General features: G+C 46.3%; 1 protein-coding gene across 5 annotated transcripts in view; it reads right to left on the reverse strand.

Moving 5' to 3' along the window:
* MTUS1 (microtubule associated scaffold protein 1) overlaps positions 1-14,076 on the reverse strand; it is a 94,061-nt gene that overhangs the window by 13,470 nt on the left and 66,515 nt on the right. For 4 of the 5 annotated variants that reach the window (XM_074588181.1, XM_074588183.1, XM_074588184.1 and 1 more), the window contains one exon: positions 4,528-4,594. In XM_074588181.1, coding sequence (XP_074444282.1) covers positions 4,528-4,594 — 67 coding nt within the window. Of the gene's footprint in view, positions 1-4,527; positions 4,595-5,361; positions 5,917-14,076 lie in introns of those variants that run through there. The other variant, XM_074588185.1, reaches the window with a different exon arrangement.

Consider the following 14,076-nt stretch of genomic DNA (forward strand, 5'->3'; position numbering starts at 1 on the left):
ATTCATATAGTCATAGAACAGTTACAGCTGGAAGGGACCTTAAAGACCATCTAGTTCCAACCCCCTGCCCTGGGCAGGGACACCTCCCACCAGACCAGGTTGCTCAGAGCCCCGTCCAGCCTGGCCTTGAACACCTCCAGGGATGGGGCAGCCACAGCTTCTCTGGGCAACCTGGGCCAGGGTCCCACCACCCTCACAGGAAAGAATTTCTTCCTATTATCTAATCTAAATCTCCCCTCTTCCAGTTTAAAACTGTTACCCCTCATCTTATCCTATCACGCCCTGATCCAGAGTCCCTCCCCATCTCTCCTGTAGCCCCTTTACGTACTGGAAGGGGCTCTAAGGTCTCCCCGGAGCCTTCTCTTCTCCGGACTGAACACCACCACCTCTCTCAGCCTGTCTTCATAAGTGATAGAAACATCTACCTACTATTAAGTATTTTAAGGATCACCAAAACCTGAAAACCAAATCACGTTCACTCCACCTGTCCATAAAACACAGTAAACTTTTGTTATCCCAACCTCTAAAGCATTTTAAAGGCCATTTATTAATAAAAAAAATAGCATGAAGGTACTTTGAAGAAAATATTATCGATCGCAATGCAGCAAGCATTGGGGAGAGAGAAGGGCTGGGCGTTTGGCCGTGCAGGACGCAGGAAGCCTCTCCATCCCACTGCAACCCGCTCAGGAACGGCGATTTTCTGAGTCAGCCCCGAGCCTGCTGGTTCGCAGCAGGGCCGAGCTGGATCCCCGCCAGCACGGCCGCAAAGAGGCTCCCAAACAATTTGGAGCCAAATTAATTTAGAGGAGCAGTTTCGTACCTCTGAAGAAATATGCAGCTCTTGCAATTTCTACTTAGGTAATTAAACAGGTAACTAGAAATAATTTACACGCTACCTTGCATCTTAATAAGAAGGGAAACAGGTGACAGCCAGGACAATCCGTACCTGCTCCAGGCTCCCAGAAACAAGGGGTTTACGTTCAAACCACAAAGTTTAGTCTTTGTGGCTGGAGATTTTAAGGAAACACAAGTTCAGAACCCAACTGTCAATGAATTTGAACTCCTCCAGAGAAGCCTGTCCCCAAACACACCATCACCGCCGACCCTGGCAGGCATTTCCAGCGGCCGAGAGCAGAAGGCAGCATGCGGTGCCCACCCTCCTCACGCTCCGCGCAGCCAGGGGCAGGTTTGGGATCCTAATGCGTATTTACATCATTAAACAAAAAGCTGTTTTGGCAGAAAGGGTCATAACAGAACAACCCAGCAAAACGGACAGTCTGACAGCACGCCGGTTCGGTTTCGCATGGTAACTCCGGGAGCTTGGGAGCGCACACAACTAAACACAGCCAGAAACCGAGGAGTGCAAGGTGGGCAGGGTGGGAGCTGCAGGAGACTCCACGTTCCTCTCAAACACGGCAACAGGCAGGGCACCGACTGCGCAGGGCTGGGCTCACCTGGGTCCTCCTCCTGCACTGCCCCTTCCCAAACCGCACGCCGGCCGGCACGGGAAACACGGCAGCTGGGACTCCACGGAACATGTACACGTGTCCACACGGCCAAGATAAGAGTCGAGCTGTACTTAACTTTCTGAGCCAGTCTATGCCAAGATCATACTGATGTCAAACCAGCCGGCAGAAATCTGAAGTTCAGCTCTATCCATTTAGCAGTGGCAACAGAAAGCTGATTAGCAGGTGTGTATTTAAACAGATTATTTTCAGCTAAAGCTACTGTTGCTTTTCTCACACCTTGTCAACAAATGAGGCTTGGCTGGCTTAATTTATTAATTTTTTTAAACTTTTTTTTTTTTAAATAATTTTAAAGCTAAATAGAATTGAAGACCTGTGTAGTTATTCATTTCTGTGATTGAATCCCCTCCCTTTCCAGGCTGAGGAGAGCGGCACAGACAGGCTGGAGGCGTGACGTGGGCGAGAGGAGACAAAGGAGCCGCATGAAGATAAACGCTTCAGTGAAACCCTGGCCTGGAAACCTCGCAAAGGGGAGCGAGCCCGAGGCTGCCGTCTGGATGCTCCTGTGGAGGGGACGAGCTAACGGCCGCGTCCACCATCCCCTCTGACAGCTCTGCGCACTCACATCCATCAGGCTCCGTCGCATCTGAAGGTTTTTTCCTAGTTATTAACCTACTGAATGGCATAGTCTTGCAGCTGGAGTCCCACATATGAGCTCAGCAGGGTGTTAATCAAAGCAGGAAGGTAACAAGTTTACGGGAAGCTCGTTTAAGAGTGAAGCACCCTTAGAAAGAACTACAATTTAAAAAAAAAAACAAAACCCAAAAAACCCCACAACCACCAAACCACACAACAAAAACCCAACAAAAAACCCACAAACCACAAAAACCCAAACCCACCAAACCACCACCAAAACGCGGCAACGGGCAAAAGGGCTAGCCAGCTTTGGGTCTGCCCATTTAAGCTGAACTTTTCCTTTCCTGCTAAGTGGCAAACCTAGATCGATAGGCAAACCTAGAACCTAGGTCGATAAAGGAAAAGTAACGCTGAAGATGCAGGCACATGGAAGAACAGAGACTGTCTTGCTCCGACAGCAGCCCTTCTGAAGTCATTTTCATGATAAACAAATGGGTTTGCCCAGAAAGTCACATGTATCTACATAAAAAAAATATATAAATCTAATTTATAATATTTATAACCTGACTTTGTAGGAATGCAAGAAGCCCATTTCCCCACTGAAACTCTAGCTTTGTTGCTGTCACTTCAGGGTGACAGAAGTGCCGCTGCAGCTGATGGGGGACACAACCCTCCGCCCTGCAGCTCCTTCCCCTTTCTCCTCTCCAGCGTCCCTTTAGCCACGGGCTGAGCCAGGCCCGGCACCTTTGGCAAAACAGCACGACGAGACACTAGTTTTCAGCTGGCGGAGGTCCCCAGGCACGCAGCAGGGCTGGCACAAGGCAGGACAGGGGGACACAAAGGCAAAGGAGGACCAGGCGCTCTCAGAGCCAGCCCCTACTGAGACCTGCCCAAAACCACTGCAAAACTGCAGCCCAGGTGCTGCATCAGGAGGGGGGTTAAAAGCTGCCGCTTGAGAGATGCCAGACTGCACCAAGCTCGAGAAAAGCCCCACGTTTGCAGTCCTATGCTTCCAAGAAAGAAAACGCTACACATTTCTGCAGTGCCTTTAGTACTCTCTTCTGTCTGTGTCAGGCTGCGAGGCTTTCTCTGTTTGTGACACTCCCCATTCACACATTTGCAGTTTCATGCAGCATCAAATAAAGCTCCCAGAAAGCTGCGTTTTAACACAGAATCACAGAATGATTCAGGTTAGACAGGACCTTAAAGACCATCTAGTTCCACCCCCCTGCCCTGGGCAGGGACACCTCCCACCAGACCAGGCTGCTCAAAGCCCCGTCCAGCCTGGCCTTGAACCCCTCCAGGGATGGGGCAGCCACATCTAAACCTACCCTTTTCCAGTTTGAAGCCTTTACCCCTCGTCCTATGGCTACATGCCCTTGTAAATCCTCTAAATTGGATGACAGTAACAGTGACAACAGAGCTGCTGCTTCAGCTGGGGGGACGGGGAGACCCCTCCCTCCTTCCCTCCCCACCACACGCTTCCAGCTCCGAGTTGTTGCCAGGGAATGCCCGCCTTGACTAATCAGTGCTAAAAAATAAATCTGAGCATTAAATGCACCACCTGCACATAACAAGACCTACATTCACACTCAAGTCTGGCTGGGACAATACCCAACTTCCAAAGCATGTGAAAATAAACGTTTCCAACTTTTCAGGAATAAGTGATGTATCTGAAACTGCTCCACACGTTTTACTTGTGCTTTCAAAGCTTTTTTTTTTTTTCTATTTTAAAGGGGCTTCATCATAAGAAAGTGTGCTTTTATAAAACGCTAGCTTTGCTTTCAAGTGTTATAATTTTCAATCCAATGACTTTTTGCACTCCACAAGATGATTCTGCTTTGAGCTCAAGTAAGTTACGTGAAGTTACCATTAAACACAATTAAATCAAGCTTCAAAGTTGGCAAAACCAGCCCCTGCGCATTATAGCTCAGTTTCATATTACAGCTGTCCACTAGGATGAGTTCAGAGATGTAATCCCATTAGCCTGATGGCATTTCCTCCTGTTAATTTTACACTCGCTCACCTACAAGCCGCTAAGGCAAAAATGCAGATTTTTGCACAGTATATCTTACAGGTTTATAGATTTTTGCCGGCAAGTCTCTAGAAGACAGCGTACAAATGAATTAGGGAGCAAACAGAAATATATATCCTGTCAGCCACCTTCCCATTTTTAAGAAAGTGAGTGGTTTTGGTCACCAGGCGCATGTTTTGCGAGGAGGCCCCGTCAGGCGCAGGCAGATCAGTGCCAGGAATTCGGTGAACCTGGGGTCAGGGCTCCAGAGAAAGGCAGCGATTGAAGCATCCGAGCAGAATCCAGTCGGGGAATTCAATGACTGCCATTACAATACCAGGGCATCCGTCTTTCCGCAGATTGCTTTGCTGCGTTTCTGTTCTCATGAAGAATACAAAAATAAATACTTACCTAGTTCTCCTCGAAGGTTAACTAGTTCTTGAGATAACTCTTTACGCTGTTTCAGCGCTTCCTCCCTCTGCAGAGAAAAAAGACCAAAACAAACCCAAACATTTGGTTACTAATGATCCGAGCAGGGCACCTTCCAGTAATTAACTTACATGTCGTCTGTAGGAAAACAAGAGGCAGGAGCAAGAAGCCAAGATATGAATCATTTAGGATAACAGTTCTGCTGTTACAAAATACACAGATGTTCTTCTGTTGTTAAGGAAGTTATACTTTAAAACAAAGAACAGTTTTTTTCCAGGATAACACTGCAATTGAAACGCTACTTCGCAGCAATTAATTATATATTTTATGATGGGTGTAGCTACATAAGCCTCCAGAACAAATCAACTCATAGCTGTCAAGGGCACAGAAGCGTGGTATATATGCGAGAGAGACATGCATTAAATATTTATCTTAAGCTTACTCAAACACAAAACCAAAGGCTTTGCTAAATGCTCGGTCCCCCACGCAGGAAAGGCACAGCCCTGTACAAAGTTGAATACAGCCCACCCCGCCGCTCGCCCTTCTTCACTCTGAGAGATGGTGTTCCTTCTCCCCAGAGCACCACAACCCACCCGTGCTCAGAACAAGCAGAAGCGCCCACCTCCCCGCTCTGCCCAGGCGCTGTTGTCCCCTCTGTCCCCAGCCCCGCACCCTGGGGACAGCCACGGCCGAACCACTCCGGGGCTCGGCGACAGCCACCGCGCACCCACGGCCACGGCGCCCAGGGGACAAGGTCCAGGCTCCCCGCCACCAAGGCGCTTTCACCTTGCTCCCGGCGAAACAAATCCTAATTACCCTTGCTGCAGCACACTGAGAATAGAGGCAGAGTTTGCTGCTGGAGCAGCCCATCTTCCAGCTCCGGCAGCCCCCCCGGCACTCATGGGTGACACGCAGGTGGTGGCACCACCAGCCAGGCTGGGCTGGTCCAGCGGCGGTGGCCGAGTGGCAAGACTGGACCTTGCCTCTCCCCAGGTTATCCGACTTCCGCGCCGATGGCTCCCGGCAGCGGCAGATACTGCAGCTTCTGCAATTGGCACAAGCAGCCAGCGATCGCTTAAAGCCACAGCCCTGCTTTTATCAGAGGCCAGCCCCAGACCTTAGACCCATCCGTCTCCGCTCGCTCCAACGGCGGCCGGGACGGCCAAAGGCAACGCTGCCCTTCCCTGCGGATAATGGAGCTTATTTTCAGCCGTTTGGGGCTCACTAGGCGCTGCTTCCACGTTTAATTTGTTGTTGCAAAAATAAACCACGGGAGGCCTGAGCTGAATGGGAGACACACGGATACAGCAGCTTCGCTGCTCTCAGTGCCCAGCCGTGGGTTCCTAGCGGAACTTTGCATCCTTTCCCTTCAGCTAGGATACAAAGAGGAAAAAAATAATAATAATGCGCTGTCCCCGCCCCCCCCCCCCAAAAGAAAAAAAAAATCTCTTGACTTTTTCCATTACACTGGGCACAGTCGATCCGTTCACACGCGGGCAGGGCCACACCTGCACCTGGTTTTCCCTAAGGAAAACCTCACCTTTAGAGCCGCTTCCCCCTTTGCGCCCGGTCACTAACACCAGCGCCCGCTCACCGGGTCGCCCGGTTAAGAGCACCCCATCCTGGGCGGGGGAATACTCACCACGTGCCTGCAGAACAAATAAACAGATACAGCAGTAAAATACACCATCCTTCAGAAAAAAAAAATAATTAAAAAAATATCAAGGGAATGAGCACGCAGAAGCCAGTCGTGTACCAAAGCCTGACACAAGACTAATCAAAATGAGTGATTTTTACACTATGCACTCTCATCTGCTGCAAGTTACAGGAAATTATTCTGCAGCTGAAAAGGTTGGTTAGAAGAAAAGGCAGGCCCTTTACTAGAAATATTCTTATTTTTGACCTTGCATGGGAAACTCCCCTTTCCATCGCTACACCTTAAGCGCTGTGAACAGTCGTGTGGACGCTGACACGCTGGCAGGGGTATGAAGCAGCTGCGCTGCCGTTTTGCATTAAGCACTTAGAAGCTTTTTAGGGTGACGGCGGGCAGAGAGGGAAGCCCACGCCTCGCCCTCCACAGCCGATTCCTGGGAGAGCCGAGCGCTGGGAGGAGAGGAGTCAGCCCCCCTGGCTCAGTGCCGGCCCCGCACCGACACGGACACAGCGGCCGAGGGTGCGGAGGCGAATGCTGCAGTGAGCAGTGTGAGCCGCATCCCAGCGCCAGGGCACAACCACGCAGTGGATTTGCGAGTTCAACTACCAAAGCACTTTTATTTTCATGCTGTGGGATCCCGATGGGATTTTTGCAAAGCATTTACAGTAACCTTATCCGTTACTAAATTAGCAGACAAACACACTTAGAAGATTTTTTTGCAAACCCCCTGGTTTGCATACTTATTCTTTGTTCTAATTCTCAAAATGTCATCCTTGAACCTGACTTCTTCCAGCCCGCTCTGTTAGCAAGACATCTCAAATTTTCTCCCCTCGGCCTCCTGGCCGGACCACGCCGCAGGCCCTTTGGGAACGCTAACGTTTTTGGTTAGTGTTTCCAGAAGGCCTGCTTCATGGTCCGCACATTTTGTATTTGTTTTTAGTTACAGCAATTTGATGAGAAAAGGGCGTACGAGATTAGAATATACTAAGGACTGACAGAGGCTAAAACCCCAAAATAAGAAAGTAATACTGCCTTACTAATTCTCTTTTTTAAAATATCTCTTGCTTTCTGATGCCCAGTCACGTTTTACTGGTGCTGGTTTAACCTTGTGCCTCAACCTCCAGCTTATCTGTTCATAGTTTCAAACAGCAAGAAATTCAGAGAGACTGACTTGTATCCCCATCTCCTGTTAAAGAATAAATTCAGAAAAAGCTAGCCATACAGACTGCCAGCCGAAAATCAGGAGGGTAAGTTGCTCACGAGGTTAAGCAGTCACATTAATTAGTTAGACTAACTAGCAGTTAATTTAGCACACTTTTAACTAAGTTCTTAGAGAACTGAAGCTCCGAGTACACGCGTCTCCCCAGGAAAACATGGAAGCTTCCAAAACCTGAAATCTAAGTGCAATGAAATACCAAAGACCACTTGGAAAATCCAGTGAGGGCCACCCTTCGTATTTAATTTAAAGACAGGTAGGCACATGTTCGGGATAGAATATTGAGAAACCTTCTAGTTTGTGCTTTACAAGATTCTAGTTGAAAAGTCAGTATCAGAAATTGAAAGAGCAGAACCAAGCGGGAGTATACCGGATCAAGCAATTTTTGCCAGATTTATCTGGATAAACGAACAATGCCAAGAGAGATCATTCTTGCTTAGTTGCCAGAGACTCGAGAAGGGTATTCATACCAATATAAAGCTGTTTCTGGCCCAATCTATGAGTTTATGCCAAGATCATGTAGGATGACCGGATAGCTATTTTTTTTATTTCCAAAGAACCTATTGCAGGCGCACAAGAAATCCAGTTGAATTTTAGCCAAAACATTCCCCCTACAGTAAACGTGGAAGCTACAGCAAAGAACAAGAACGCAGTTTGGGGATAAAAGCCTTGCCACAGGCAGTACCAGGGCGGCGCACCTCTGCTATCGGATGCTACCAAACAAATCTCAGCATAAAGGAGATTTGGACATTTCTTGTTCTGAGAAAGATTAGGCAGTTAAAAATCCTTCACGTGTTTTGAAAATTTGACAAGCGAGTTCAGGGGGACGTATGCCCCATAGCGAGGGCACCCGGCAAGGTGAGGTATGCCCCCTTCAGCTGGATGGCAAAAGAAGAGGTCCGAGGTAGGGGGCTGCAGAAGAGGACAGTTTCAAGATGACAAAAATGACCAAGTCAGGAATGGAATAAATTACGAAGTTCGTCATTCATGTTTGTGTTACTGGCAGTTACGCAGCCCAGTTACAGGCTTAAGAGTATTTTTCCTGGCAACCAGTTATTTTTGCTACAGCTTGAGATTCAAACAGGGTCATTTTAGATACTAATGAGGGTGAAGACGCATCTGCATCTGGAAAAGTTTCCATCACTCTGCTTTAAAAGCAGGAAGCTCAATGGAAGCCCACATTCCAGATGCACGAAAGAGGTATTTATACCAAGCACGCAAGCAACCAACCTTCCTGGTTGGTACCTACACCAAATCTGCACATGAGAAAGACACGAGGTACCTCCAAGAGCTCAGGTTAGGAGCAGTTCTCAAGCTGGAATGGGTGGGCATCCCACAGCTCCTTCTGCAGATCCCAAATCCAGAAGCATGCAGTTTTATGGCAAACCGCCAACTTTTTATTCCCTTGAGAGCACGTGCAACTAGCTGCAGTAACCGTCCCAGCACTGGCCAGGCGAGGTGGCCCTGCTGTGGGATCCCCATGCTCTGCCTGCAAGTCAAAGCTTTGAGAGCCAGAGACAGGCTGTGCCTGGCCAAAAAGCCCCTTTCACCTTTCGCATGCTTTTCCTCCAAGTTAAGAGCTGCAAGTCCTTCAACAGCTACTCGATGTAAAAGAGCAAACGATGGCAGAACCCGGGTGTCGAGCATGCGTGTGTAAATACGCTAACACCGCCCATCTGGTGGTAGTTATCCACACATCACAGTTCACATTTTAAACCACCTCACTCCTCCTGGGAACAAAACATGTACTCTTTTAGAGTTGTACTAAAGAAAGAAGAATTCATAAGCAGCAATACTGAAAAGTCTGCATTTCTATACCAAAATATGGGGGAGTTGGGGTTTGTTTTGTTGGTTTTTTTGGTTTGGTTTTTTTTTGTTTGTTTGTTTTTTTAATTTCAAGCAGCTATGTCACACCAATATCTATGTGATAAGCCAGCTATCACAGTCGCCTAGTCTACCCCATGCAACGTACCACCTCCTCCAGGAGCTCGGTGGCATTTCAAACTTCTTAGCAAGCTTCCATCATTCAGCAAAACCCTCTCACTCACTTTTTCATCCTCAGACTAACGTTTCCAGGTCTTCCTCAAAATTGCACTCCTGTGAAGCCTTGTATCTTCCATCCATTAACAGGCTGAGAAGCGGCGTTATGTATTGCCTGAACCACAAACTGCAAAGCACTAGCACATTGCAACGCAACACACACAACCCACTTAGAAGTGAAATACCCTGAAATATCCCAGGGAATCTGGTCGTGTCCTGAGACTTTTCCCATGACACAAACACATCGTGACCATACTGGAACGTTCCCCTCTTCATGCTGGGACGTGCCGCGGTCCCTGCCCAGAGAAGGTGGAGAAAGGCCGGGGTGATGCTGGTGCCCGCGGCACAGGGACAGGCAGCATCCGCACCGCTCACGGGCACAAGCGGCTGGTGGAAACATCCCTGAGCTGGGAGGCTGTACATCAGCCTTCTAGATTTATCCCAGTGCATTGCTGATAACAAGTCATCTCAAGAGTCAAAACTTACAGCAGGAGAACACTAAGCGTTAAATATAAAAACATTACGATGCTTTTTTAAAAAGCATTTTATTAGACCTGACTAAATAAAATGTGTTCAGAGTGCGTAAGACAGAAATTCATCAGCGCAGCAAAGAATGGAAACATTTAAATGTGTTTTACTGTCGTATACAGGGCCAAATTAATTTTATTCTGGGAAAGGAAAGCCTCATTTTTGAAAGGCATTTGCTGTCAAACCACATGCACTTACTCCTAAAAATCAAACTTAGAGAGAAATACTGAGCATCTTAAAGATATAATAATAAATTACTGTTACTTGCAACCACTTCTGTAACAAGCATGCTTAGACCTTACAGGCGATGAACTTAGTTTGTATGGAAGAAGAGAGCATAATTTATTTATTTTTTTTTTTTCCCATACTGATACGGTCTCAGTTGTCAACAGATTTCAATGTAGGGTGAGTCTTTCTCATCCAAGGAGATGTTCCTTTTATGGACAAAGCATTAGAAATTGGAGCCTACTCCACCCTTGTGCCGCACCAGTCACAAAAAGGTGAGCATCATCACGGGCTGTGATGCAGAAATTGAGTCACGTCCCTGCATAAGCTCCAGTCATTCCTGTGTCACCAGCTCCAGCCTGGAGGTAATTACGAAGGGTAACAGAAGGGCCATTCACATCCGCTTTGCAGTACGACATTCGCTTTGACTACGTCCGTCCTTATACAACAGTATTTCTGCCAGTCCCTGCGCCTTCTTTGCTGACAAAACCCAATCCTCTAAATAAATCTTGTAATGAGAAGTCAGCAATTTTTGGAAGCATATATATATATATTAACTCACCTGCCCCCAACCCCACTTAAAACCCCCTTGAAATGTCATTTCGTTCGCATCACTGGGATGCAAAAGCAAGCTAAAGAATAAGCGAAGGAAGAGGCACAACAAACCGGATTTACACCCTCTGCTCCATCTATGTTTTTGAAGGGAGCTGCAGACTATTACTGCAATAAAGTGAAAGTGCCATTAACCACCTCAAATCAATAAATATACAGAGAAATGACTACTTCCGAATTACTCTTGGCCTTGTTAGTGCTATGCATTGCCCTCTTACCAAATGAAATCAGCAATCAGTTGTCACCTTGACTTATTACTTCAAACGGAATTCAATTAAGCCCTAGAATACAACACTTAACGTGATTAGCTGAGAGATTCACTGTCATTTCTAGTGTTTTACTGTTCTCATTTGCTAGGGACATTTATGGAGAATCAGATGTTTATTCCCTGATGTTCAGTGCGTGGAAGGCTAGAGCAGAGAACCGGCCAGACGGGATTCCTGTGAGTCACTATCTATTGAACGCGGCTCGTATACTTGCGGGCTCTTTATGCTGTTACAAGCTTCACGTGGCATCTCATGCTCATATGGGACCTGTATTTTCCCATTTAGAAGCGATGTCCACCTTCCCACAACAGCTTTACAAAGTTAGGTCCAGATGCAGCAGTACGGGCTATTTTACTTCCACGTAACAGCTTGTTTCCTATTTTATGGGTTTTCTGAACTCCTTGTCACACAGAATGACTCCTTCCTTCCCTGTAAAAATTCCAATCTCATAAAAAATAAGTTTACCCTATCTAAGCACTTATTTCTCGGTATTTTCTAAAGTTTTTGTCTCAGTTCATTTCATCTGAGTATGACGCAGTCTCCATCCAATACCATGCAGCTTTAACAAGTTACAGTCACAGCTTAAGTTCTCATGTCTATAAAATGATAATTATAAAGTTATGTGAAATGTTAGAATGTGAGATCCTACGCCTGAGCACAATATCACCGTATTTTCTTCACGTCACTCCATTTTTAAGGCTGTTTAGAATTTCATCTGAAAAGGCAGTACAAAAAAAAAAAGAGGGAAATTAGGAGCAAAGATGTTATATTCTTTTTCTTCCACTGACTGCTCCCTGTAATTTTGATTTTGTAATAGATACATCTAGTTTGCTACTGTCATTAATTTGGTGTCTTCTGGGGTGTGGGGGAGAAATAACAAGGTAATCATGAGAATCAACCTCCTCATGGAAAGCAACACCCATTGCCTGAAACACCGAATTTGCTTCAGCCAGAGGTGTCTTTTCTCCAGACACCTTTTGCTAGGACAGGATTCTCTCCAGCTGGAACCCCTTCTGGATACCCAGAGGTACCAAATAAATGGCCTAATTGAGGCATCTTCTAAAGAGTTGTTTCCACCAGAGCCTAGTTTCACAGTAATTAATGGATTAAAATGTTTCTCTGGGTGTTAGAGCTCACAAACCTTCAACCCATTGCCAAAAAAATTTTTGTCCCTCAGCAGCCACATGTCACAGGGACCTTGAGAATCCCTGAAGCTTCCCCACCTTCCAACAGCTACCCGTCAGCTGCCAACTGCCAGAGCCCAGGTCTGCTTTGCTGGGGGAAGCTACCGTGTTATCACTTGCATGCTCTCCTTTATGAACAGAAAATACTGAATTCCTCAAGTTCAAGATATTATCTTTTGACTTTTGTTCTGATTTTTTCTTCTTTTTTTTTTTAAATCTAAACCACAAAAATTATCTAAATTAAATATCCTTTTTCTCTCTTCTAAAAAGTTATGTCTGGATTTTGGGAAGCCAGATTTAAAGAGCATTAAGTATGCTTTGGATGAAAATCTTAATGAGAACTGGCCAAGTTTGATATTAGGTTCTAGAAAAAAAAAAAACCTATAAATTTAAGGCAGCTTAAAAGACAGCTGCTCTAAAAAAACAGGCCTGCCAGTATATTTTGGATAGTCATATATAATGGTCAAAATATGACTGTTACCAAGCTCTTCCTTTTACTGTAAGTGGTGTTGGTTTTAGTGATGCAACATGTTCTGCTTGTTAAGCTAGATACGTGTTTCATTTGATGAACATTTTCTGCTGAACTTCCACAAAGGCCAGGATAAATTTTTCTGATGCATATGTCCACGTATTCCAACATGGAAAATTTTAAGTGCTAAGTTCTCAAGAAAACCAGTATCTCAACTCTTACAGTCATTGTCGTGTCAGGAAATGCCAGTTATAGCAGCTCATATACTAATGGTTAATTTCTGTTTCCACCTAGAAATCCTGAAGCCCGTTTCAGCCACAGAATTTCTAGCACGTTACTTATGTTGCTTCCGTGTCACATCCACAATTAGTGGTATCCACATATTATTTTCAAGGTTCTATAGCCTCTCACATGGCATTTCCCCCTATGAAGGAAACTTCTTGAAGATGTCACTACAGTCATTCCCAAGTAAAGTCTGAACTGTAAATCCCAGCCTTCCTGTAACCATACCAAGAGAAGCTCAACAGTGACATGTAGTTTCTGTTCACCTCTGTAGCACCCGCTGGCACAGACACAAACCTGAAGCTCATTTCTACATCGGAATCTGTTGAGAGCTCTCGAAACACTTAGGTTCATTTATTAAACTAGCAGAACAGGAATGGGTGTTTATAATCATTAAACATTTTACCATCTAAAGTCCTTTTAAACAGCCTGAGTAGTCCTGAACGTGGCAATTTATGCATTGAAATGAGAGGACAAAAAGGTAACATTTGTCAGTTCACACTTTGCACAGTCACAAAGCCGTTCAAGTCACTCTAACAATATATTCATTGCCTTTTTGCTCCAAAGCTAAATCTCCCCTAAACGATTAAAACCAGGTTCAAAGCCAAGCCAGTACTGCGCTGCTAGAAGAACCCCCCTCCGCCCCAAGACATAAGGGTTTATACATGGCAGTGAGTCAGAGGTCCAGCCTCCCCACCAGGAGCCCCCATGGCCTCAGCCGGCAATGTACTTTTGCAGGACATCACAAGAACAACCTGAGTTTGGGATTTTTTTCTTTCCCAGGGGAGCATCTGTCTCCTACCCACGGCTGCGGACCTCTCAGGGACAAGTTCCCACCCCACCCCAGTGCTGGTGGTTCTTCATTCCCACTCCTCCCCACAGTGTGGGACATACCCGTAACACTTTGGGTATGGACAGACCTATAAAACTAGACCCATAATCATTTTTTTTCTTGCTGACTGGATGCCTGAAGTGGCTGCTCAAGGCCAGGCGAGCACCAGCCCGGGCAGACAGGAGGGCAAGGGAAGAGAGGGCAGGGCCACAGGAGCAGTACC

This window comes from Larus michahellis, chromosome 5 (assembly GCF_964199755.1).
Source record: "Larus michahellis chromosome 5, bLarMic1.1, whole genome shotgun sequence".
NCBI lineage: Eukaryota > Metazoa > Chordata > Aves > Charadriiformes > Laridae > Larus > Larus michahellis.